The sequence below is a fragment of the Triturus cristatus genome, chromosome 1_1 (assembly GCF_964204655.1).
Source record: "Triturus cristatus chromosome 1_1, aTriCri1.1, whole genome shotgun sequence".
Classification (NCBI taxonomy): domain Eukaryota; kingdom Metazoa; phylum Chordata; class Amphibia; order Caudata; family Salamandridae; genus Triturus; species Triturus cristatus.
In genome coordinates this window covers 1,221,402,798-1,221,430,698 of record NC_140579.1, presented here as the reverse complement: position 1 = coordinate 1,221,430,698, position 27,901 = coordinate 1,221,402,798, and the positions used below count along the sequence as shown (strand labels likewise).

General features: G+C 41.2%; 1 protein-coding gene across 1 annotated transcript in view; it reads left to right on the top strand.

Moving 5' to 3' along the window:
• The window catches only part of LOC146871857 (uncharacterized), a 200,512-nt gene that overhangs the window by 164,890 nt on the left and 7,721 nt on the right, over positions 1-27,901 (top strand). The window contains exon 6 of the mRNA XM_085649127.1: positions 24,575-24,664. Within this exon, the coding sequence (XP_085505253.1) occupies positions 24,575-24,664 (90 nt within the window). The remainder of the gene's footprint in view (positions 1-24,574; positions 24,665-27,901) is intronic.

The window sequence follows — 27,901 nt, the reverse complement described above, 5'->3', positions numbered from 1 at the left end:
TGTTCACCGTTAAATTGATCTGCTTTCCAGATCAACCGCGTCCCTGGAATTATCCGTTCCAACGTTTAAACCCCCTCACGGCGCCCCGCTACACGGAATACATTTTCTCTGGTAAATTTTCAATTGTACCAGCAATTTTTCTTATGCTGCAATTAAATTCGGACCCAATACCCTGACAGCGGTTACTGTTTTTTGTGTCTCCACAGTTTGTCCACATTTGACCTTTATCTATCGTGACCTAATTATTTAGTCAACGGATCGAGAACTGATTAATTACGTGTCGGATGTTCTTTCTCACCCTTTTCACTCGCGTTTCGTACAGGGTGAATAGGAATGCTTGAATTGCATGTCTGATCTGACGACATACTAAGATTTTTATAGACACTTTTTCTCTCCCTGATATTGCCAGATACTTTAGAACGACCCGAGTTACGCTGATTGTTCCATGCCCAGCCGGGTTGGAATTATCACCGGCAGAGCGGTAAGCTCCAGGTTTTTCTCTTTTTTCAAACCTTGATATCATTTCGCTTCACCACCCAAATTCAAATTCAAATGAACTTTATTCGGTTATTGAGAAAATAACCATAAAAGCACAGTTAAATATCACACCAAATTTCCACAAATTTTAACAATAAATGGATAAAAAATCAATAGATGCTGATAAAAAACTTAGTTAAAACGTCACAATTGATTTACGACATCTAAAAACATTTTTTAAAAACACAGTTACAGAAGCAATGATATAGACATTATCCAGATACTGCAAAGCCAAAAATGCTGGTCGACATTGTCTCAGGCCCAGTTTTTTTAGGTCAGGAATAATCCATGTTTTCCTAGGTTTCGAATAAAATGTGCAGAAAAACATAATATGAGTAGATGACTGGGCTGATTTATCGTCACATGGACAATTACAAAGTGTTCTGGACCAATCATTTACCTCCGGGAAACTCAAAGATCGATGCAGAATGTCTAATCTAAAGCATGTCAACAAAAACCTATCATAGTCCCTGGTAGTTAACAAAATATATGGTTGTGCATTTATCGAGGTCAAGGTAAGTTGGTGTGCTGCCACGGAAGTCTTGGCCATCTCGCTTGATAATCTAACTTCATTCATATGTAACAAGCAAATGTTTTTAAGGTCCTTCCTTGATACCCTACACATAGTAGATGGATCATTATAATATTCAACATGGCCTATTTGAATCAAAAAAGTTTTAACATATTTCAACCATCTTATGTGTTTTGCCCCATCAATACCCAATACATCCTTTAAGATTTGGCGATTAAAAGCGGATTCTTCGGTCATCCATACCCTATGCCACAAGAGAACAGGCTGTATCTTGATCACGTCCCCGATATACGGCAGTCCCAATTCAGTATGGCAAATTAAAGTTGACGTACTCTCTGGTACTGCTAAAAGATACCTGAGGAAGATGTTGTCTGCCAATTGTAAAGAATTAACATTGGCATATCCCCAGATACCAGCCCCATAAATGGCAATCGCCACACATGAGGCTTTGTAGATGCGTAGCAGTTCACCCGGAGAGCGTCTACCCAGTTTCCTACTGAAATTGGTTAGGGCCATCAATGATTTACTAAACAACAACCTTCTTTCCTTGATGGCCCTACTCCAAGAGCCTGACTGATCGAATAAAATCCCCAAGTATGAGAAAGTATTTGTACACTCCATTGCCCTAGTATTAATATAGACAGTTTTTCTTTTTGGTAGCCCCAGTCCCACATTTCATAGAAAAAGTTTTTGAGCAGTTAATTGTGAGGCCCAAATTGGTCATGAAATCTGTAAAGGAAGATACTACCCTTTGAAGAGCAACGGGTGTGCGTGCCATCAGGACCGCATCATCAGCATAAAGGAGTGCAGGGATGGGTCGTGTAGCTACCATTGGCAGGTCCATGCACTCCTTAACTAAGACACCTTCAAGATTGTTTAAATATAAAGAAAATAGGAATGGGGCAAGGACACAGCCTTGCCGTACTCCTCTAGAGACCCTAAAGTGCTTAGTGCAATCTCCCCCTTGTCCAAAACGAACCCTTGCCTTCGCCCCCGAATATAGCTGCCTTAAAAATAAAATAATATGGTTATCCACCCCCAACCCCTTTAAAATCTGCCAAAGCTTTTCGTGAACTACGCAATCGAATGCTGATGTTAAATCAACAAAAGTCAAAAACAGCCTTTCCTTTTTAGCTTTGCAATATTTATCTAAAAGAATGTGTAGATTTAAGCCCTGGTCAATTGTTCCTAAACCCTTACGGAAACCATATTGCAAGTCGCTTAAAATAGAATGATCTTCAGCCCACACATGTAATCTGTCCAAAACCACACGCCCTATAATTTTAACAGTGGAGTCCAATAATGAAATTGGGCGGTAGCAGGCCGGGTTTGATCTGTCACCCTTTTTAAAAATAGGGACTATGGTAGATTCATACCAAGATGATAAAAACCCACTAGAACAACATGCATTAAAAAGTAACGTTAAAAGTGGTCCCCATAGATCCATATCATTCTTAACAAGCATTTACAATGCAATGGTCTCGGCATTGTTAAAGTTAGAGCTATTGGCATTGCTCATGTCATTATTTTTGTTTATGTTTTTTTTAAAACATTTAAAGAAACGGCATTGTTATTTGCAATGTCAATAGCTTAATCACTCTCAAATGCGAGACCTATTGCATTTGCACCCACAGAGAGCCACACACAAAGCCACCCACACACACAGAGCCACACACAAAGCCACCCACACACACAGAGCCACTCACAGAGCAACCCACACACACACACGCAGTCACCCACTGACCTATTTACATTATGTGGTTTTCCGCATTTCTAAAGACATACCGGCCTGCCCTTCATTCTAATTATTTCTCAACAATGGCGCACCTGGAGAAGAAAGGATGCAGCCTCTCTATGGTGTTGCTTCCCAGGATTCCTCCGGGCACCTGCTGAAGTGTACAGATTCAGGGCTTGTGGATTGTATAGAGGAGATTTGGTTGCTGTGGCGCGGAGAGTGTGATAACTGCTGCGTGGGGCGCTGGGTGGGGGCAGGTTGGGATCGGAGGTTCAGAACTGACAGCGTATATGGGCCAAGAATGAGCCCAAGGTAAGATGGCTCAGGGAGCGCAGTTGACATCTGCTATAATGTGCAAGGCAAAGGTTCAAATTTCTGCAGGCTGCTCTGCCTGCCGCTCTTTTGAGGCCAGTAATAGGAGTGCCAAAAAAATTGGGTAATAGCAACACCTGCCTTTTACAGTGCTGAGAAGCAGTGGAACTGTGGTATGGAGGGCTATACATAGCATGTAAAATGTATATTTTTTAATGACCATGCTTCTAGACCAGGATCAAACAATTCAGGTCTTCAAACACCCCCTTTCAAAGAAGTCCAAAAAATTCTGCCAACAGAGATGGCCTGGTCAAATCTCTTCCAGGATTATGGAACTCCTTACCAGCAGCCCTTCGAGGTGAGCTCGCCCTGCTTACATTTATAATTGAACCTCAAGCTCCCTTCATTTCAGTGTGCTGCCCATCCTTCCACCTTCACGGAGGGGAGGGGATGTGGTCCGTCGGCTGCGCTGCCGCCTCTGGTGGAGGAAACCAGAGTTCGAGCCTCGAGGTCGCGTCCACATTCTGTGATTCTGGGCAAATCACTCCAGTCTCCCCGTGCCTGAATGTGTAATGTAAATACGGTGCTATGTAAAGCGCTCCAATACCTTCGGGTCGAGTTCGCGCTATATGAATATGCACAACAAAAAAAATCCCTATGGCTTACAGGTTGCACCGCCCATTTAATCATCCATCCCCCAATCAGGGTGTGCCCCCTGAATATCAAATCAACAGTATTGGTGGTACAAAATATCATACCTGCCAACAAAAATCTTACCATGTGAGGAGGGGAGGGGCATCCCTGCAAAAAGTACCTAAGATGCACTTTTGAACCCCACCCTGCCCCCAAACCCCTTCCTTTAATAAAAAAAAATTGTGTTGATGTCCTGAGGGGTTTACACACCCCTCAATGAATGTCAACTGTTCAAAGCCTCAGAAAACGAACTGGAAAACCACAATTTACAGCTTTTCCTGGCCAGCGTGTGGCATCGGGTCCTCACTAGGTGGCCGTGTCATGGGAGCCGATATCATGCGGCACCGTGTGAGTTGGCACGCATGAAATATAGAGGACAGAATATCGAAAAAGAATATCGACAGATAATCTAGATTTTTTTATACCTATCGCAACATATGCACGCATGCAGTATGTATATCTTCAAGGTACGCAGATATGGAGTAAGGGATAGTAAATTTGTACTTCCCCCATATGCACTTTCCTCCGATTTTGTGCCCCTCGACATTAGAATGCCACCATAGTGTTAGTGTCCATATTCAGCAGTACAATCTCCGATCACGTGCTTAGAAGCTGCCGTTTCTAACTGAAGGAGCACGCTACAAATGCCCAACAGAGAGCTACTTTCTACACATTTTAACTCGGACCCTGGCATGAATCACGTAACATTTCTCCGGCCTGCACTCACCCATCGGTGATCCAGCCATGTCAAGCTTTGAGCCGTCTCCATTCTCGAGGCGCTAGATTCAGAACCGGCAGTGGGCAGTTTCTCTCCTTATGACGCATGTTATTTGGAAGTGGGGTTCAAGTACATCTCACTTCTTACAGCTGAGGAAGAAGGCGCCTTCCTGCCTTGTCTGCGCTGATATCTTCCTAGCCACGGGCGGTTTTCACGGCTGACCGAACCTCTTCCAGGCGTAGACACCTCTGGGAGCTCCTCTGTCAGGTCATCAGCCGGACAGACATGTTTGGCGGCTCGTCCACACGTTCACTGGGGTCAACGTGCGAAGAGGCTGGTCTCTGGGGCTGCCACGGTCCGACTGCAGTACAGCTGCAAACAGTTTCAGCTGCAGAGTAATCTGTATAGCGCACCACACAAACGCTGGCAAAATATAGCGCCCGAATATCCTTCAAAAAAATATGGCCCCATGTGGATAATAATAAAAAAATCTACACCCAACGAGATAATGTTTGTCAGAGGATATTTCTCCTATATGTGATAGTCTGACGTACAGCCAAAGAAGCCACGTCACTCTCATGGACGCAGTTTCACCAAAATGCCACAGATGCATACATTAAGGGACTTTACCAGACAGGTTTTTTTCCCACTGTTTTCCCACTGGCATTTCGCTGGTGGGATGGAGGCCGGTTTGGAAAGGCCTGGATAAACAGAAGGAGTGGGGACAAAGATAGAGAAAAAGCGCCGAGAGGCGAGAGAGGATGGTTTCAACGAGATATTGGGCCGGGGGAGGGGTAGAGAATGTGGTGTTCGGGCCCGAGCTGTACCTTTGGAACTGGGGAACTCGGTACAAGTTTCGCTATCTTCTCAAAATCCTGCGATTGTGGATAACCCCCCCCCTCCAAATACAAAACCAGTTTCGAATCCGATCCAGGGCTTGCTCAGTTTCTTGTCGATCTTAAAAAAAAAAAAAACAAGGCAGAGCAAAAGGCACACCACTGCCTTTCTCCGAGGCGAAGCAGAAATGCCTCGGAGAAAGGCAGCGCCATTTTCGGATTCGGGGGCGTGTTTGTCTTTTCTCTCCTCCAGCCATTGGCTGGAGGAGAGAATGAGACTTTCTGAAAAAAACACGCCCCTTGATCCGAAAAGGACGGGGCCTAAAGGGAATGACGGACCTCTTCTCCAATGGCTGGCCAGCATTCAAGAGGCCAGCCAATGGAGAACAGGGGAGAAGAGGGGCGGGTTCAAGCCCCTCTTCTCCAAGTCATTAAATCTCGGATCGAGACTGCGCAAGCGCAGCCTTCGAGCCGAGACCTAAAAAGGTCAACCGGGATACCATCCGGCCCCGGCGCCTTACCCCCTAGGCTGGCCAATATAGCCAAGTTAACCTCACACAAATTAAAAGTCAATCCACAGTCCCGAAAGATGGGTGTAGGGTCCACAGCAGCCTCATATACCAAATTTCCCTGGGTATCCAATGTTTGATTAGTATAAAGCTTAGAGTAATGGGAAATCCACTCTATCTCGGGGATAGCTATCTCAATAGTGGCTTTAGATTTATCCGCCAGAAAGGGCGCATTAACCGCCTTCCAGAAGGCAGAAGAATCCCGATCAATAGAAGCCTCATGCAAAGCATTCCAAGCTTCTTCTCTTAAATGATTCTTCCTGGCGGTCAGTGTCTTCTTGTAATTTCTTCTGGCTTCCCGAATAAGATCCTGGTCCTTCACAATCGCCTTTAGTGTATGTTTGAGATGCGTGTAAGCCTTAGTACAGGCATTGTCAAACCACCCTTCTTGATGGTTCACCCTTTTTTTTGCATTAATCCAAAGAATATCTTTTATTTGGGATGTAATAGTCAAAAAGTTATCTATAATTATTGCATGGGAAGAATTTTCTTCGAGGCAAGCTTGAAACATATAGTAGCGCCTCTTCACTAACTTTGTAATGAAATCCTCCGGATCAACTTTTGCCCATTTCAATGCAAAACCATTTTGCCTACTCAGGGTAATATTCGTCAAAAACTGTGTACCTCTATCTTTAGTGTTAAGATCTTTACAAGGTGCCATAATTTCGATACTTACTGGGAAGTGATCGCTTAAGGCGATATCGTGGGTAGTGAAACCCACAACACGGGGGGAATGCCTGCTAGATATCAAAATATAATCTATTGTTGAGAAGACACCTCGTCCATTAAAAGTAGGGTTAAACAGGACCTCGGGTATACAAAGATTATTAGCAAACCCCATATCACAGGAGAATGCTATGTTGTTCAAGTCGTCTCCATGTATTATATGGGAAAAGTGGGGAGGGCTAGTATCTTTACCATATAATAAGCCACAGGTGCCCTTAACAGCATTTGGGCATAGGGGGCAATTAAAGCCCCCCCCCCCCCATATAACAAAGGCATCTTTGGTTGTCTGTGAGTTGATTAAATCTTTATTCAAACATCTAAAAACTTCCTCCCGCATTGCCACGGATGCATTATTATAGAAGTTCACTATTGTCACACATGATGTCTGACTTATATCCAGACTAACAATTTGATAGTAATTATTGGTAGTGACTAATGTAGCTTTCCTGATGTTTAGGTGGTTGCTAATATAGGTACAAAGTCCCCCTTTAGCTCTGCCATGGGTAGATCCAATTGCAGGGGTATGGAATGTTTTAAAGCCACACAAATGAATTGGCTCTTCTACCCATGTTTCTTGTAAGCCTAGTATCTCGAACTTGCTTACGAAATCCACCCAAACTTTATTTCCCACTTTTGTTTTCATACCAGCCACATTCCAAAATACTATCTTCCAATTATCATTTATCCCTGAGGAGTCACTAGTCCCCTCAATGCCCTCAGCAGACAATGATACAATTGCATTATGTGGCATGGAGTTATACTCCAAGTCAACTGCCTTCTCTATATAAATATCTTCAACCACTTTGTTACATCCTGCTTTTCCTTCTTCTCTGTCCTTCTTCTGTGTTTGTTCTAAGCCCCTCAGCCTGTATCTGTGATGTCACCCAAGAGTTCCTTTTGTGTATCTTTGATTCTACTGCCAGCTAGATCTGAGGCTGAGTAGCAGGGCAGCTGCTCCCGGTGGGGCTTAACTGGGTTTTAAACTGGGCCTTAACTGAGCTTTAACTGGATCTTAACTGGGGCCTGTATCCTGTACATTGATTCCTGATTAATTAAAATAAACCTACATCTGGATGCAGCAACCCAAGGACTCATCCTTTATTCTATGAAATGTTACACACTTCTATATTTACTAGTGACGCTTTGGGTAATTGCACAGTTTTTGTGGCTTCAGAGCTCATCGTCAAAAGGCCCTTAGTGCAACAATCCCCCATTCCCCTAATAATTGTGCCTCGAGTCAAATCCCCCAAACCCAGTCAGTCAACCCCCTTGAGGTAATTGAGACTATCAAATCGATTTTGGGTTGGAATGTTAAACTGACTCATGTAATGCGGGGCAGAGTTCACCAGGTTAAATCTAATGTTGTTCCTTAATGGCAGTTGATAAAAATATCCTAAGGGGAAGACACTAATATGTGAGTCACCCAAACAATTGACACCAAGCCTATTCAAAATCAATCTCACCAATGTTGGTGATTTAAAAGTCAGTACTACACAATCTCCTGGAGATTTTTTAGGCCCTCTCCCCAACCATCCCACTCTCCTTACCATCTTAAACTCCTCAAAGTTTCTCTGTTAATCCTGTCCTAGTGCCGAGCCACTGTAGGGATTTATTTCTCAAATTCTCCCAGGGTTCTTCCATCTCATGTGCCAGTGTAGGGACATTAACTAAGACCACTACATAAGGTGTGGCTGCTGGTGGTAAATCAAGCAGTGCAGCCTGTTGGTTCCCATGGGACGTAGTCGCACAGTTAGCATTTGCTAAGGATGGAATAAAACTCGTCTTAGGCACAATGGGTAAAGTGGCAGGTAGATGTACCTCAGACTCGACACAATGGAGTTGTTTAGTCCCCATAGAAAGTGTATTACCAGGGGCATTATAACTAACTGCCGCAGAGCCAGCATGGTTTAACCTGGCACCAGTATTGGGATTCTCATCGTTCGCATCGGGGCCAGGCAATGTCGTTCTATCAGATGGTAAAGGAAACAAAGTATTCAGACATTTGTCTAATTTAGCCTCCATTGAGTCCAATCTGGATGTCAAGATATTTAGGCCTGCTCTAATGAACGTATCCAGTGCATCCAGTTTGGCATTTAAATTCCCTACCTCACACTGGGTGCGCATGTTAGAACTAATGACAGTCTTTTCCCAATTGACAATTTTAGTGACTGGGGTACATTTTCCCCTCTTCGAAGGTCTTTTACGGGTTTTAGGTGAGGGCTTTTCAGGTAAGGGGCCTGAGAACTCAGTGGTACTCTGGCAAGAGTCCGGGTTCCTAGCACGCTTATTTGGTGGTTGCTGCAATTGCTGCGATACATCGTGTTCCTGCTCACTACCGGAGAAGTGGTCAGCAGTAACCACTACGCAGCCATTTCCACCCACAGCACTGGTCTGGGACTTGTTATTATCATTACCAGTTTTCACTACAGGGCAGTTCTCCCCCCCCCCCTCCCGGCTTTAGAGCCTCCTCAACAGTAGTGATCTGGCGTTCGATAGCGCCTACCGCTCCGGTAAGGTAGGTGAGTAAGGTTTGGCGAGAATGCTCACCAGCATTTATAGATTTCTTATTCGATGTACTCACTATTTTCCTTTTCCCCATGTTCAAGCCAACACGATCAAATCGTTACAATATAGAATGAGGTACCATTGAACAGTTGCACGCTTACAAGGACAGAGAATCTAAACAGTTTGCGCCAGAGTTCAGAGTCTATATGCAAATAATTAACCCAACCACACGCCCCCTTACTAGTAGGATATCAGTGTCAGGGATGTGGCCCAGCCCGGCCTCTGTCGGTCTATGACGGGCCCGTCTTGGCCCGGTCTTGGCCCGGTCTTGGCCCGCGCGCGTCCCGCGGTGCGCGACCTCCTCCGTGCCTTTATCGTCCCTCCAGGGACCGTCAGAAAGTGCTTGGTGCTTCAGCTGCAGGGCAAGGGCTTTGGCAAAGGTGTAAAGTGCAGGTTTCGCGGTAAGTCTCCCGCGGTGCGCGACCTCCTCCGTGCCTTATCGTCCCTCCAGGGACCGTCAAAGTGCTTGGTGCTTCAGCTGCAGGGCAAGGGCTTTGGCAAAGGTGCAAAGTGCAGGTTTCGCGGTAACAGTCTCACCACCCTTTTCTCTCTCCCTCCATTCCACTTTCCTCTGCACAGCCTCCGCGTGCACTTACCCTTTAAAAGACCTTAAGTTTTTTACTGTCCCTGACTACTTTAATGCCCACCCACAGGATAAAACATTTTTTCCTCACTACCTTCCGTCTGTTTATCCATTCCCTTTCTCAGACAATAAAGACATTCTTCGTCTATATACAGGTACAACAGAACAGTCAGATTCTTTATGAGTATAATGACCTTTGTTTTGCACATCCTATCCAACACCAACGCATGGCCCGGAGTTAATCTCACTCTCGCACATAGGGCATGTTGAACCTTACTTTTGATGAGTTATGTGCACACCAAGTATATCAGCACTTGCCGTCACCATTTTTGTACGTGCATCCCACAAATGGATTTTCTCAACTAAATGGTGTTGTGGGTTTCCACTAATTCAGCTGCACTCGATTTCGATTTAAACAGCTGCATTTTGAGATTTTTGTAATGTTGATCCACGATGTATGTATCACCTCTATCCCTTGTATCCTTTCCCAGCCCTGAGGCAGTCACAGAACTATTTTCCACATGCGACGAAACACGTGTCGGCTGGTTTTTCTTCTGGTCATTGGCTTTTAAGAAAAATTAAAAAAGACTGAACATTTCTCAAGATCTCCGAAGATATTTCCTTCCTTTGATGGCTATTATACTGTAGTGCTTGTATATATTTACATACTGTGTAAACCTACTATTTATGTGTGCCTAGGTCATTGTTTTTTTGCACTGTTCATTAGGTAGTCCATTGAAAATTCACGCCGATACGTCACTTTTTCCCATATTAAATTGATGTACCGGAGGCGCAAGGGGCTTGAATATAAGCCTTTCAGTGCATACAAGACAGTATATTAATTTCTATTTTAAACTCATCCACTGACATATCTGTTGATTTTATTTACTTAGTTCTGGCTTCACAGAGCAATTGCCTGCAAGAAGTATTGTTGTCAATTCTATATTTATTAATATTTACTGGTGGTCCTACCTTTCCATCCGACATCAGCTCAGAGAGGCACCAACAGGTCACAAAAGATCCCTATCACGTGCGGAGTCCCCCAGGGTTCCATACGGGCACCTGTCATCTTCAACCTTTACATGGAGTCGCTTGGTGCTGTACTATAACAACATCAAGATTCACCAATACCCAGATGATACACAACTCTTTTTGAAAGTTTCCTCTGCTTCAGACATCCCATGTCCCAAACACTGCCCGCACGTCATCCAGACCTAGATATCCAGAACCGACCTGAAGCTCAACCCAACCAAGACAGAAGAACTATTTGCTAAGAACAACAAATAAGAAACAGTACAACCTGACTCAGTTACATGAATCTTGAGAGCTTCAAAACCCAAATATCACTGAATACCAAATCACTTGGATTCACCCTAGACACCAACATCTCTTTCAAGGAACACATAGCTAAAAACACTAAAGAAAGTCAAATCATTTCTTCCAGAAAGCAACTTAACAGCTGTTCATGCCCTTGCATTCTCACATTAGGATGGCAGTAATGCCCTGTTCCATGGCCTCCCACACTACACACTGGCAACCCTTAGTGGCATCCTACACACAGCAGCACATCTAATCCAGGGCCTGAAGAAATATGATCAGATCACCCCCATCTTGATAGAACCCCATTGGCTCCCCTTGCCGGGACCGTGCCATCTTCAAACCCAGCTGCATGATTTTCAAAGCCATCACAGCCTGCACCCCTTCTCTTGCAGACAAACCCACCATCTCGGAGTATGAGCATACCTTCAGACTGTAGACTAAAAAGTGAAGGAAAAAAAAAAGATTGCAGGCCTTTTCCATCTATGCACCCAGGATCCTGGACAACATCCCAGTATCCGCCAGGACTGCCCCAAATGCTGCACTACTTTAGGAAAGAGTTGAAGACTCACAATTGATTAACTGTTTACAACTAAGCTTCATCTCCTGTTATTTGTTCACTTTAAACTTGCCTTTGACCATGTATACCATACAAACATATACAGTGGGCTTTAGGGCCAAACTGAGGACTATTCTCTCACGTCACGTATTTGCTATATCACTCTGCTTTCCAGGACATGCTTCCATTGGAATACATAAGGGACATTTTTACATCCGAAAAGTACACGCAATCAGCAAGCGAATTAGTCAAATTCAGTCCTTTATCTCTTATATGCATGCTCTGTAGAAATCAGTCCTTTATTGTGTTTTCCTACAACAATAACAAAGCCAATAAGGCAGGTTTTAAATTGATAAACAGCGTTTTTGCATGCAACGTATGTACTCAGTGCTTGTGAATGCCTGTGTTTACAGGTGTTGGCCAATTGAAGCCAGACCTCTTGGCTTTGCTATTGCTTCATTCAGTAGATGTTGAGTGCTTTATACTGTAGGAATACATGATAGTCATCTTGCATTTTCCATAGGTTATAGTACACTTACATTTAGTAGAGGATCAAGATGTAGTGGCTGGATTTGAAGTTTTTCAATGGAGTTTTGAAGGAGGTAAAGAATGGATCCAGATTTAGTTTCGAGCTGTTGCTGTTAGTGGAACAAAATCTGAGAAGGTGAAGAATAATATTGCAGTCTGTAAAATGATGAAGAGCTCCCCCTAATTTGATTTGAGGTCCTAGAGGAGGGGGGAAAAAAGCAGACAAAAACTATACAGTACCTCTAGCTGACATATATTTCTTTGTTAAATAGCCTATGGCTTATACAACTACCAGGGGCTCGGCAGACACCATGCTGCGAATTTCGAAGCTGTTACCGAACCACGTATACCGAAATACATTAATACGGGAAATCATATGGAGGCCATTTTTCAAACCACATGTTATGGACTGATCCCTGGTTGCCTTGTGGCCCTTGAACAGAAGACCGAGGGGTGTATGCCCACAAGATAAAAGTTCCTGTGTCCATCGTCTTTCACAATCTAGAATCATTAGAAGAGGATTCATCTGGGTCTTGCATGCGACCTACATGATGACCAGTGCTAGCCAATAGTTGGGTTTGATTAATTTCCCTTCTCAGATACCCCTGCTCCCAATTTTTAATAATACGACTGTACAATCTATACATTGGTCCTGAAGAAGTTGGTGAAAAGAATGTTTGTTCCACCGAAATGTACGTCGACCATTGATCCTTGGGAATCCGCCCAGTGAGAGACATGCGTAGAAAAAGAGACAGATGTTTTTTACAACAATGAAATGAAATAGTGACTTCTACATACTGTCGAAATTGATGAAAAATTCATATAAATGAAATGGTTTTTTGATCTCATACACTGTTGGATCCCATTTGTATTACAAAAATTGTACTTTTAACTCCTTTTTTCTTTGTATGTTAGGCTAAATGATTGGTATGATATGGAGAGTGTTTGTTGTATTTTATAGTATGAGTATGCAGGGTTTTGGTATTTTTAAACAATTTGAATTGTTTTTGATTTCAAATGTATATATTATTGCTATATTTTGGTGAATTAATCACATTAAGTAACTTTGTGATTTGTGAAATTAGTACTTTTGCAAATGAATTCTCACTTTTTTTAAATGAATATCGAAAACTAAAAATACTTTATAATAAAAATTGTTTCTAAGTGATTTTCATGTAGAAAGATGAAGCTGGTTTCTGGTGGGGTTGTATAAGCCATAGGCTATTTAACAAAGAAATATAGGTCAGCTAGAGGTACTGTATAGTTAATGTTGCAGTCTGTTGCACCATTTCATTTCAAGGAGGAAATGTTTTGTACTATGGAAATGTCTGCGCTACCCTCAAAGCGAAATTTCTTATTTAGTTCCTGAGGTGTACTCGGCATACAGTGATAATACAGTGATCTAGGAGAGTGAGACATTCATTTTTAGATAGGATTGGTGTCATGTATTTATATTTTCGTTTGCATTGATCAGTCTCCCAGAAGTGTAGAGGGTAGCTATTAGAAGGCTGTACTAATTGCATGGAAACCTGTGGATATGAATAAACTAAATTCCAGTTGCGCTGTAACTAACACTTGTGCTACCTGCGTTAGATCTTCAGCAGGTATAAAAGTCTTTATTTATTTAATCGGTTTTAGTGGGTTGTATGCACCTTTTTCCATGCTTGTTAAGTAAGTATTTAAGTTAAGTTTGCTATTGAGTGTGATACCTAATCATTTTGCATTGTGGATTGTTTTGGTGCGCATGCTAGCTTCAAGTAGTTTAGTATGCCAGTCTATTGCAGTGTCATTGCTTGGGTTGGAATGTGGCTGATAATAGGAACCTCTGTCTTATTATGATTCATCATGAGCCATTGAGAGTTGATCTAGTTTAGTATTTTACTTATGCAGTCTTTAATGTTGGAAATAGATACGCTTATATTCTTTTTTTTTTTTTCTTCATAAACCTTTGTATCCTCAGTGCATTGGTGATGTGAAGGGTCAAGGGTGTTTAAGAACCTCTAACGTTTCCTGGTACAGGTTAACGAGGATGAGTGACAGACATATCCTATGCTGAAGGAGGTACTGGGTCTTTGTATTCCATCACACCAGTTTCCTTTTAGTCTTTTTTATATCAGGGCTGTCACTGTTGTGCGTTTCAGCCATTCATTATTTATAAGTTCATCATCAGAACTAGATAGATCTAGATTGTTTCTTCTAACGTGGTGGGGAGAGTCTTCGTCAGTAATATAAACATGTAGGTAGCACTCTGGGTGCTCCAGGTTGTGCGGTGATAGACTGTTTTTTTTAGTTCTTGTGCAAAGACTTGGGAGTATGGGTGGGAAAACCTATGCCCATGTTGTCACTATATTGTTACAGATTTCAGACACTTGGCGTGTCTAGGTGGGCATCTGATTAGTAGGCATTCCTAAATGTGATACCAGCTGGTGCAACATGGAGCCATATTGGTTTATCACACACTGACAACACGCATCCCACATGCTGATAGGCTCAAATTTACTGACAGTGATTGGCCTTCATTCAGCACCTGAGATTCTGAATCTTAATGGCAGTGAAGTCACACCGGCTGCCCTCGTCTGGAAACCTCAGTGACGACAGTGGTGTTCTGGTCAGCCCTCAGTATGGCTGTGATGTTGGTATCCAGGTTTCTCTCATTTAACGACAGTGGGGATCTGGCCTGCCTTGGTTATGTCAACAGTCAGATTTACAAGCTTGATACTAGTGCCTGGGACCTCAGCATTAAAAACAGTAGGGTTCTTGTCTGCTGCTACTTTCTGGGACCTCATTTTTTAATCACAATTATGATTTCTATCGCTGCCAAGGTCTATGAACCAGCTCTAGAGACATGGAGGTAGAGCGTGTGCAGTGAGGGCATTAGTTGTGTGGGGTCCGGGCTTGCTGACATTGGGGTTCTGGCCTAAAGCCACATTCTGACCCCTCATTGTTAATAAGAGAAGCATTTGAGCCTGCTACCAGAGCCTGGGGTGTAAGGGAGGGATTGCCAGGTCGGACCCCCTGGACTGGTATAGTGTGTTACACCCCCTCCTCCGAATCCTAACAAGAGGCCCGCGAAACTGAAGCAGTCCACCTCCCCACTCACAGTGGACCTTTATCGGTCAGAGGATACTTGTTTTGTTAGCAAATAATGTAACTGAAATCGAAATACATGGAATAGTTTAAAATAAATTAAACGCTTCTTGTAGGTCATCAAAGACCATCAGGTGAGGGTTGGAGAAGGGTCCACCGCGTTTTCCTGGCTTGGGCCCCATAAAATCCAGTCACAGCCCTGGATGCAACAAAGGAGAGCAGTGGCCTGGAACGAGCTCCCCATCAACATCAGACGCGCCTCTACTCTGCACATCTTCTGGAAGACCCTCAAGACCTGGCTCTTCATCTGACCGGAACTACACCCCTCCCCTCCCTCCAGCGCTTTGAGACCCTAACGGGTGAATAGTGCGCTTCTCTCATTGGCCTAAAGCAGAAGGGATCAGGGCTACAAGGGCCTTAGCGTAAGAGCCTTCACTCATTCAATGAGAGAGCTGACACTGGGTGATCTCAAGGTGATGAGTTTAAATCCCAGCAAGGCAGACTCCGTCCTCCATCCAGACTCCGTCCTGTCTTCCATCCTTCTGAAGTCATAAAGTGGAGTATCATTAATTGTGGAATAGTAAAATCTATTATTTAATGTGCTTAGATATGACAGAAGAGTGGAATGAAGTACTACACATTAAAAAGTACTAGTATTACTAATGTATATTGTACTATTGTATTTTGTGTACTCCGCATTAGGTCTGAATCGCATCTCCTGTAAAGATATTCTACATGTATATGAGATGCTAATAAAAGTGTTGAGCACACACAGCCCTTGGCTTGACTCTTACACTTCAATGTGGGCTGGATTACTGTGTTTTACTGCCCCTCACAACCCTCTCGAGTTAAACTTTGGAATGCACACGTGCGTCTCCCCAGAGAGTCAATGATGCTTCACTGAGCCCATCTTTCTGTTTCAGAATGAGCTCTTTGTGGACTGATTGCTAGTGGCACTGAGCTGTCTCTTTTTGAGAGCTCTCTAGCTCCTAGAATGGCCCACTTCAAACCCGCTTGACATTCGTGCCCAGCAGTGAGACCTGAGGCTGGGCCTTGCACACTATCTCATTACAACAGAACTGGATGGTAATCGAGGAGGACGGTCTGGAAAAAAAAGATGTCAAAGAACAGTGCAATCTGAAGAGACTCCTATACTCTGGTACCAGGCTACTCTGCCAAGAGACTGGAGCATTGCAAGACATAAGGCACAGCATCCCCCTGATCCCGGAAGATGTCTCTGCATCTTGCATGGCTGATGAACTACATTTCACCTTTGCAAACAGGAGACCGGAGCTATCCATCCAGTGCTTACTTTGTAAAAACAATAAGTGCCAGGGCTCTTATCAGGAGGCCACTGCAGTTTGCACCACACAATGCCCCTGACATGCTGCCAATGATAGTAACAACACAACTACTAACCATTACACACCCACAAGTGTGACAATTTGGATTATTTCAGGCCCCTAAACCTGTAAGAATGGTTTGTGTGGCAGGTAATAGTCATTTTATTGTATATTGAATGAACAATAACCTGCTGTTGTAGTCCTCTCTAAATTAGCTAGACAGCTCCACCTTGTGGTAGACTGTCACAAGCGCTGGTGTTGACATTTAAGTGCCGGTGCCAAGCACCGGAAACCTCAGGCTCAAATTGAGCACTGCATCAATCCCACATGGTCAAGCATTCTGCGAGCCGTAATGTGTAAAGGCCCACCATGGGTGTGAAATGGCAGTATGGGAGCACGACAGAGGAACCCAGCTTGAGAATCATAAGCGGGTGACTGCCCCCGTTATACAAATAGTAGTGGAAGAAAGAACTGTTATATGGTGAAATGATGTCTGGGACATTAGTGGGATACAGACTATCCCTGATGATTTGGAAGAAGTAGTGGATAGTAACTCCCCCGTTGTATGTAAGTCCCCATTGGGCGGAAACTTGGGACTGGAATAAAGTCAACGCCAAGTCCTGAGAAGTTTCCACTGGTCTGCTACAGCATGGTGGCATGCTGCAAAACATACTGTGCCAGCAAACAAAATGGACACTCAAAAGGTTTGAAATCACATGCACCTCAGTTCCCCCTCGGTGCAGACGCACCTTTTGCTACAGTAGGACGCATTTGATACTAGTACCTCTGTACCACCCGAAGAAGTGGTAAAGAATAGCACTGATTGTAGTTAAGTATACTAGGGTGTGTGAAAATCATGTAATTTCCTTTAAGTGAAATTTGTGAAAAATTACCCAAAATGTAAATCAGTCATTTACTGCTATATTTTAACGCAAAATGCGTAGGCGCAGAGGCACATTTTGCATCAAAAAATGCAAAAAAACAAACCAGTGCAATAAACAACAGCCCCTCATGTTCTTTGTGTTATTTATTCCCTTAGTATCATAAAAGGATTTTTACTTGAACTGATTTGAAATGAAGTGATGTGGCATGATGGCATTATCAGAGAAATTTTGTTTAACAAGCGTAATGCGAAATGCCAGAAATTACATGAGTAAGCAAGAACAGTGTCCACAAGGAACTTATTTCAATTAACACCTTTTCAATAAAGAGTACAAATCTATATACTCATAGCTGATTCAAAGACAGGGAGAAAATTGTTACAAATCAATTGAAAAATTGCTTCAGTAACCTGGAAAATTATTTACTTCAGCCGAAGTAAATGATTTATTTCATGAATAACAATTTACTCACAGAAACAATTTGGTCACAGATTTTTTGATGCTACAGGCACAGTTATAGAAAGTGAAAAAGTGAACCCAGTGAAGTAATTATAGCCTTTAAGGTGAAAAATATGTGAATAAAGATTCAAGGAAAGGTCTTAAAAACAATGAGAGGCATTCAACAATAACATGAATCTTTCTTGCTCTCTCTTAGTTTGTGTCAACGACGTTTCAACCCACATAGGGTAAGGGGTCTCTTTAGGACAATTATCTGGGGACTTGGAATGAGAATTTATAAGTGCCAGTAGTTTATTGGGACCATCCGTAAAAATTATTATACGGATACAGGTTACTAGTTCGCTTACCCAATGTTAGTCTCGTATCTCCACAGTTTTCTACGTTGAAACCACTGATCGAAACAGGGTATGGGAGGGACTTAATCAATTCATCCAGCCTAGTTTAAATAGATAAAATAGACGGCCTTATCAATATAATTGGACATTATCTCAAGACTTAATTTATTGCACATCAAGAGACAAAAACAATTCAATCCAGCCTAAATAAGAGGATGATCTAGATAAACAACCAAATTTAAGAATTTTAATCCAGTTAAGCTACAATCTATGGCCATTGGAAACTCTCTCAGTTGAACCATATACCATCATTTTTACCACCGTTTTTATTTAATAACTAACTGGTATAGGTTATTTAACTCCTCAAGCTAATGATAAAAAAGTAACAATAATAATAGAGTCAAAAACGGAGCAATTAGGCAACACTCACATACGTAGTCAGCCTCTTTCACTTGTCCGTGAAATATATTGGCAGCAAAGGTGATTTTTAGCTGAAAGAAACCAGGGGAATTATTAGACAATTCCTAATAACGCTTGGAGGTCGCGTAACTCTTGGTCTCAACCCAGGGCTTGATATAACTTACTTAATTTTGAATATCTTGGAACGACGAATTAAGCGTCTCCATTCCACAGGCTGCAATGCCGAATAGACAGCGGAACTAGTCAAATTAGAAATACGGACCATTCCCCGCATGTGTAATCGAAGTGGGACCGAGTGTTAACTCGCGGCCATCTTAAGGTACCAAGATCTCCATTATTATTACTAATTAATAAATAGAGCGCGTGATCATCTCAAGGTAGATGGTATCTAGTTGTATCTAATTAAAAGTGAGCTTACTTACTCAATTAAGAATATCTTGAAACGACGATTTAAACGTCAAGGGAATACTACACTCTCTATACCAAAGTTGTAATGTCGGACCGAGAGACAATAAACCACACATGCGCAATCGGATTGGCATCGAGTATTAGCTCGCGGCCATCTTTGAGGGTCAGGAACTATATTGTTGATACTCTTTAATACATGCACAGGGCAAGTGACCCACTTAGGATGAATGATGTCTCATTGAAACAGAAAATTAATGAGGGAATATGTTTAAAATTGAAGTTCACAGTCTCTATATAAGGAACCAACCCCCTTATTGGGAGCAAAAATAAGGAGGTGCGAACAAGAGATGAAGGCAGAATAAAGAGTCCAGTTAATTGAACAATTAGCAATACTGAGTATAAGGTAGAAACTGTTGTCCACACATACTCAAAAGAGGAACCAATAACGATTCAATTGCAGCCATCCTAGAATAACACAAATTACATTACTGTTATTCAATTTCCATACAAAAAGGATATATTATGACCTTATTGAGCTAGTCTCTCACATTAGAAGTAATTTGTTACAACATCACATTCAGTATTTACAACAGTCATTTAAGTTTTGATATATTGCATTTATACCAAATTATTATTCTATTTAGTTAAGCACTTGCAACAACAAAAAACATAACATAAAATCCCTTTTCAGTACAGACCAAATGGCGAATATATACCATGATAGATTGAATTACAGATGGTATATCAAAAATCATCGTTGATTACAGTATCTACCCTTAGAGGGAAGGCGAATATTCAATTGAGCAGGGCCCTACTCAAAAAATATGTGTATATATATACCCTTTCAATAGAGGCTGATGAATCTTCGCCATTCTTCTAAACTATTCAACCCTCTACTTGTCGATTTGACATTTATCAATCCATTTGCACTCTAGGGTTTGTAATAGTAGAGAAATGTCACCTCCTCTAGTAGGTAACTTTGCTTTTTCAATCACCTGCCACCTGATGTCATCTGGTGAATGTGCTTTCTCTTTATAATGCTCTACCAGAGGAGCATTTTCTGTCAGACACCGTATCCTACTCCGATGTTGGCAAATTTGGACTTTTACTGGCTGGGTAGTTTGGTGTCCATGTTGATTGATCTATATTGGGCAGATACAGTATATAACATTAGTAGTTGAACAGTTAGAAAAATCCCGTAACGTATGGTTTATATTTTCATGGGAAAAGGACTTTGTTTCCATAGTGAATTTACATGCAACACAGCTTCCACATTTAAAATGACCAATTACTGGTGGTAAGGACCAAAGGTCATTAATAGTGGTTTTGATTTTAATGACACTTGTATCAGAGTGAACCAAATGGTCTCTTATATTTTTACCTTTTCTAAAAGAGAACATAGGTAATTCTTGACCCACTTCCTGGCACTTATAAATTCCCATTTCAAGTCCCCAGATAATTGTCCTGAAGAGACCCCTTACCCAATGTGGGTTGAAACGTCGTCGACACAAACCAAGAGAGAGCAAGAAAGATTCATGTTATTGTTGAATGCCTCTCATTGTTTTTAAGACCTTTCCTTGAATCTTTATTCACATATTTTTCACCTTAAAGGCTATAATTACTTCACTGGGTTCACTTTTTCACTTTCTGTAACTGTGCCTGTAGCATCAAAAAATCTGTGACCAAATTGTTTCTGTGAGTAAATTGTTATTCATGAAATAAATCATATTTACTTTGGCTGAAGTAAATAATTTTCCAGGTTACTGAAGCAATTTTTCAATTGATTTGTAACAATTTTCTCCCTGTCTTTGTCTCTGTGTTTTTTCTGATTGAATCAGCTATGAGTATATAGATTTGTACTCTTTATTGAAAAGGTGTTAATTGAAATAAGTTTCTTGTGGACACTGTTATTGCTTACTGCAAAACACCCAGTTCATAGGGACATATGGGTCGCTCTTGTGTTTGTTAATATTGATTGTGCAGGTATCCTGCAAGAGCATTGAAATATATTGCTCAATACCCAACTAGGGTTGAACTAAATGTTTGTTTGTGGTTGTTTGTAAAAAATGTTTTGTAAAAAAATTTTTTTTGTATGTGATGAAGTGTCATTGATCAATTCAGACAGATTGCACTAGCGATGACAGATAGAGAGGCTCCCCTCTATACCGAAGAATATATTGCCAGAGTGACTAGTGGTCTTTCTCTTTTTTCAACTTCTACACCAGTTGCCCATAGTAATCCAAGATCAGTCCTATTAGATAAACTAGAGCGTGCAAAGAAAAAACATGTGCGCACTGAATTGCATGCGCGCATGTTAACGGAATATTTAAAAGCAGGAATTATTCCCCAAGGGTTGGTAGTCAGGAATGTTCCTGGGATATTCAGAGACTATAAAAGATTTAAGGGTGGTTTTTCCAACATCTCAGTGACATGCTCTAGACACTGGATGGTATTAGGTATAGAAACAGCTTTGGAGCATAGCAAACAAGAACTGCTTGAGATTGAGAATCTGGAGAAAGAACTAATTGGCTGTGATAACCTAGAAGAGTCCAAATTGGCACTGGAGAAGTTGAATAAAACCATCTATGATTTTAATTGCTTTGACTTAAAAAAGAAGGCAGATAAAGTACAGAGGGACATCACTGCTTACAGTAGGGAAAAAGCTTTTCCTTATTTACAGGACGAATACTACACACAACCACAACAATATAAGAAAAGTGTTACATGGGGCAGATATAAAAATAACCTAATTGGCTTTTCAGATTCCTCTGCAGGATCAATATCCTCGGATGACGGGGGTGAGGGCCCTAGTGGTTTACAAAGAAATCAACCACAATCCCCCCTTCAACAACAACCTTTTTTAGGTCAGGTACCGAGGGGCAGGGGGAACAATCGAAATCCGAGGAGGAATTGGCACCAGTTTGCAGGAGAAAGGCAAACGCGACGCCAATATTACACATGGGGTCCCCAGGGTCAGTAGAAAATATATCAAGACAAGAACAAGCAATAACACATGTTCAAGATCTAATGTGTGATCAGTTGATTACCCCCACGAATCAGAACACAGACAATATGATTCCTGTCTTCAATTTATCAGCCCATCAATTGAGTATCAATGAATTATCATTGCTCAACAAAGGTTTATCCTATGTCTTGACTGAATCTACTGATTTCTTCAAATTACAAACTGAACTACATAAATTTTTCAGGACATTGAGACTCAAGGTATTCTTTAGTAATAGGGAAACACTTGGTCCTGATTCAACTAAATCATGTCTGAGACCTAAATCTGTATTTTTTCCTTCGAATAATATGATGCCTTCAGAAATTTTGGCATTTTAAAACGGAGTTCTTGCAGACATTTTGAAGTTAAAGAACAATAGAACATACACTCCATATATCCTTACCACCAGTAATTGGTCATTTTAAATGTGGAAGCTGTGTTGCATGTAAATTCACTATGGAAACAAAGTCCTTTTCCCATGAAAATATAAACCATACGTTACGGGATTTTTCTAACTGTTCAACTTCTAATGTTATATACTGTATCTGGTGTCCATGTGGATTGATCTATATTGGGCAAACTACCCAGCCAGTAAAAGTCCAAATTTGCCAACATCGGAGTAGGATACGGTGTCTGACAGAAAATGCTCCTCTGGTAGAGCATTATAAAGAGAAAGCACATTCACCAGATGACATCAGGTGGCAGGTGATTGAAAAAGCAAAGTTACCTACTAGAGGAGGTGACATTTCTCTACTATTACAAACCCTAGAGTGCAAATGGATTGATAAATGTCTATCGACAAGTAGAGGGTTGAATAGTTTAGAAGAATGGCGAAGATTCATCAGCCTCTATTGAAAGGGTATATATATACATATTTTTTGAGTAGGGCCCTGCTCAATTGAATATTCCCCTTCCCTCTAAGGATAGATACTGTAATCAACGATGATTTTTGATATACCATCTGTAATTCAATCTATTATGGTATATATTCGCCATTTGGTCTGTACTGAAAAGGGATTTTATGTTATGTTTTTTGTTGTTGCAAGTGCTTAACTAAATAGAATAATAATTTGGTATAAATGCAATATATCAAAACTTAAATGACTGTTGTAAATACTGAATGTGATGTTGTAAAAAATTACTTCTAATGTGAGAGACTAGCTCAATAAGGTCATAATATATCCTTTTTGTATGAAAATTGAATAACAGTAATGTAATTCGTGTTATTCTAGGATGGCCGCAATTGAATCGTTATTAGTTCCTCTTTTGAGTATGTGTGGAGAACAGTTTCTACCTTACACTCAGTATTGCTAATTGTTCAATTAACTGGACTCTCTTTATTCTGCCTTCATCTCTTGTTCGCACCTCCTTATTTTTGCTCCCAATAAGGGGTTTAGTTCCTTATATAGAGACTGTGAACTTAACATATTCCCTCATTAATTTTCTGTTTCAATGAGACATCATTCATCCTAAGAGGGTCACTTGCCCTGTGCATGTATTAAAGAGTATCAACAATATAGTTCCTGACACTCAAAGATGGCCGCGAGCTAATACTCGATGCCAATCCGATTGCACATGTGTGGACATTGTGGATTATTGTCTTCCGGTCCGACATTACAACTTTGGTATAGAGAGCGTAGTATTCCCTTGACGTTTAAATCGTCGTTTCAAGATATTCTTAATTGAGTAAGTAAGCTCACTTTTAATTAGATACAACAAGATACCATCAACCTTGAGATGATCACGCGCTCTATTTATTAATTAGTAATAATAATGGAGATCTTGGTACCTTAAGATGGCCGCGAGTTAACACTCGGTGCCACTTCGATTACGCATGCGGGGAATGGTCCGTATTTCTATTTTTACTAGTTCCGCTGTCTATTCGGCATTGCAGCCTGTGGAATGGAGACGCTTAATTTGTCGTTCCAAGATATTCAAAATTAAGTAAGTTATATCAAGCCCTGGGTTGAGACCAAGAGTTACGCAACCTCCAAGCGTTATTAGGCATTGTCTAATAATTCCCCTAGTTTCTTTCAGCTAAAAATCACCTTTGCTGCCAATATATATCAGGGACAAGTGAAAGAGACTGACTACGTATGTGAGTGTTGCCTAATTGCTCCGTTTGTGACTCTATTATTATCGTTACTTTTTTATCATTAGCTTGAGGAGTTAAATAACCTATACCAGTTAGTTATTAAATAAAAACGGTGGTAAAAATGATGGTATATGGTTCAACTGAGAGAGTTTCCAATGGCCATAGATTGTAGCTTAACTGGATTAAAATTCTTAAATTTGGTTGGTTATCTAGATCATCCTCTTATTTAGGCTGGATTGAATTGTTTTTGTCTCTTGATGTGCAATAAATTAAGTCTCAAGATAATGTCCAATTATATTGATAAGGCTGTCTATATTATCTATTTAAACTAGGCTGGATTGAATTGATTAAGTCCCTCCCATACCCTGTTTCGATCAGTGGTTTCAACGTAGAAAACTGTGGAGATACGAGACTAACATTGGGTAAGCGAACTAGTAACCTGTATCCGTATAATAATTTTTACGGATGGTCCCAATAAACTACTGGCACTTATAAATTCTCATTTCAAGTCCCCAGATAATTGTCCTGAAGAGACCCCTTACCCAATGTGGGTTGAAACGTCGTTGACACAAACCAAGAGAGAGCAAGAAAGATTCATGTTATTGTTGAATGCCTCTCATTGTTTTTAAGACCTTTCCTTGAATCTTTATTCACATATTTTTCACCTTAAAGGGTATAATTACTTCACTGGGTTCACTTTTTCACTTTCTAGAACTGTGCCTGTAGCATCAAAAAATCTGTGACCAAATTGTTTCTGTGGGTAAATTGTTATTCATGAAATAAATCATATTTACTTCGGCTGAAGTAAATAATTTTCCAGGTTACTGAAGCAATTTTTCAATTGATTTGTAACAATTTTCTCCCTGTCTTTGTCTCTGTGTTTTTTCTGATTGAATCGGCTATGAGATTTGTACTCTTTATTGAAAAGGTGTTAATTGAAATAAGTTCCTTGTGGACACTGTTATTGCTTACTGCAAAACACCCAGTTCATAGGGACATATGGGTCGCTCTTGTGTTTGTAAATATAGAAATTACATGAGATCACATGGGAAACGGCCATGACATTGCATGCGTTACATCGCATGCTTTTACAACGCGAGCCATTACATCACAAGTCGTTTCAACGACTTTCTGGAGGGGGCGCACTGGTGTTGGATTTACAATCCAACACCTTCCTTGCTGTTGCACAAACTGGAGTAGGAATAGTAAATTATACTATTCCTAAATCCAGCGCGCCCCCTACAGCAAGTCGTTGAAACGACTTGCAATGTAATAGTTTGCGTTGTAACAACGCAGTCATTGTAACGATCGCGTTGTAAAGGCATGCGATGTAAAGGTATATATTTGATTACATCAACCTAACAGCAACAAAAATCCCTGGCCTAGACTACACCAATTGCTATCTGGTGATCGGGCATGGAACTGGGTTAAAGACAACATCAAACGAATGAAAACACAAAACAATATACTACAAAGTAAATGAAGAAAATCAAGAGATGGAACAGGGAAAAGTACACAACGCCATTATAACAGAGCCTACAGATGAGCCATCTGGACCACAAAAAGACACTGCTACTCCACATACATAACTGAAGCAGACTGCCCTTTTAAAGAACTCCATAAAATTCTAACAGAATTCTGCTATCCAGAGTACCAAAATACAGAAAAAACAGGGACACAAGACCTCTGTGACAAAATTTCCAATGAATTGATCTAAAAACATTACCTTAAGAAGAAAGTGGATGGCACCACAACAACACATGACCTACTCACCATAGAAAGAGACAACACTAACCATCCATCAATGCATACTTTCCCTTCCCTGTCCCAAAAGATTTCCTTGATATTATCATTAAAGCCAGACCATCAGGACCACCCAAAATATTTTGTAATATATGCTTCGCTTGACCCATGCAGGGAAAACTCCACAGGTCCTTGAAGTTAGGTTTATTCCCACCCAAGCTGTAAACCTCCTACATTAGACCTCTCCTCAAAAACGAAAATCTTGACCCATCCAACTTGTCAAACAGCAGGCCTATGTCAAATGCACCCTTCTTAGAAAACGTTGTTGAGACAGCAATGTTTACTCATCACTCTAACTTTGCAGAACCTAAAGACTTCATGTTAGACCTCTGACTTCAGACCAGGCAGAGACACAGCCATCATACCCCTCTTGGATTATCTAAAACTCACAGTAAAACAAGAACAGGTTAGCTGGCTTCATGCTTCTGCATTTATCAGCTGCATTTGACACTTCTGACCAACAAATGCACCTACAAAGACTCCATGATTTTGGAATCCGTGAACATGCTCTAAAATGAATTGCTTCTTGTATCACAGACAGACAAAGTTTAGTTTACCTGCCATTTTTCACATCACATCCTCACACACAATCCTGGCATTCCTCAGAGGGCCCTCATATCCCCTCTATTATTCAACATCTACTTAAACTCCTTTACCAAATCAGAATAAATCATTCAACCTCACCTGTTACAACAATGCAGAAGATACCTAAATCATTGGATAGCTCAGAAGACCTCTACAATTCAAAACCTGACGACTGCCTGTATGCCATAAACACATGAATGATGAATAACTCAATACTTGAACAGATGAATGATGAATAGTTCAATTTGTCAAAGATAGAGAATATAACCTGTAGACCATTGCAAAAACTACTGGCCTACTGCCATCTGACCTAAGGAACTTGAAGCCCCTCCAACATCATGAGAATGTAGAAACCTAGGAGGAACCATGTATTCAGATACATCCTTGATACCGCATGTTCACAACGTCACAAAAAGGTGCCTTTACACAACGAAAACACCAGGTTCCATCTTCCCATACCTTGCAAAACAACAAACTGCAAGCCATCCATTCACTCGTAATCTTTATGCTTGATTATGCCAACAGCCTTTACCTTGGCACACCCACATTTATCATACACAATGTACAACTCATCCAAAATGCTGCTGCATGGCTTCTTCTACCCCGTTACCAAATGATAATACATGACTCCAGTCTTGCAATCACTCCACTATGATAGAAGGGCAATGGTCAAGGCACTCTGCATTGTCCACACAGTATTCCAAGGGAAAGGACTGCTATACCTACAAGTTAAATTAAAGCAATACAAACCAAAAAGAACACTGCTCTGCTATCATCATACCATAAGAAATCACTAGGAGGCACCGCTTTCTCAGTACTAGGTGCTAAACTCTGGAACTCACTACCAGTCAGCATTAGAACCACCCAGGGGCATATACACTTCCGAAGACAGTTGAAAACATAGGTATTTCCTAGATAACTGGATCACCCAACATCTCGGCAACATGGTACATAAAACGCTTGCTCCCTCAAGTGCAATCCTCAGCTAACAACCTATAAATTGGAAACAATCCAACAAGCAGAGTCCTTCAATATGAAGGTAATCAAAGAAGGGCTGACCTATGGTTTGCTGTGGCATATATAGTTAACTACTTCTGTATATATATTAGTAATGGCCACAATAATACAAAGACAAGAATACACAGCATCCAGCAGCAAATTGTAACATATACCTCTTACATTCACATAGGAGATATCTGATACGAGGATTGACCATCACCAGCATGGTCCAGCCAAAAAAACAGACATTGCCAAATGAACATGCATGGAAT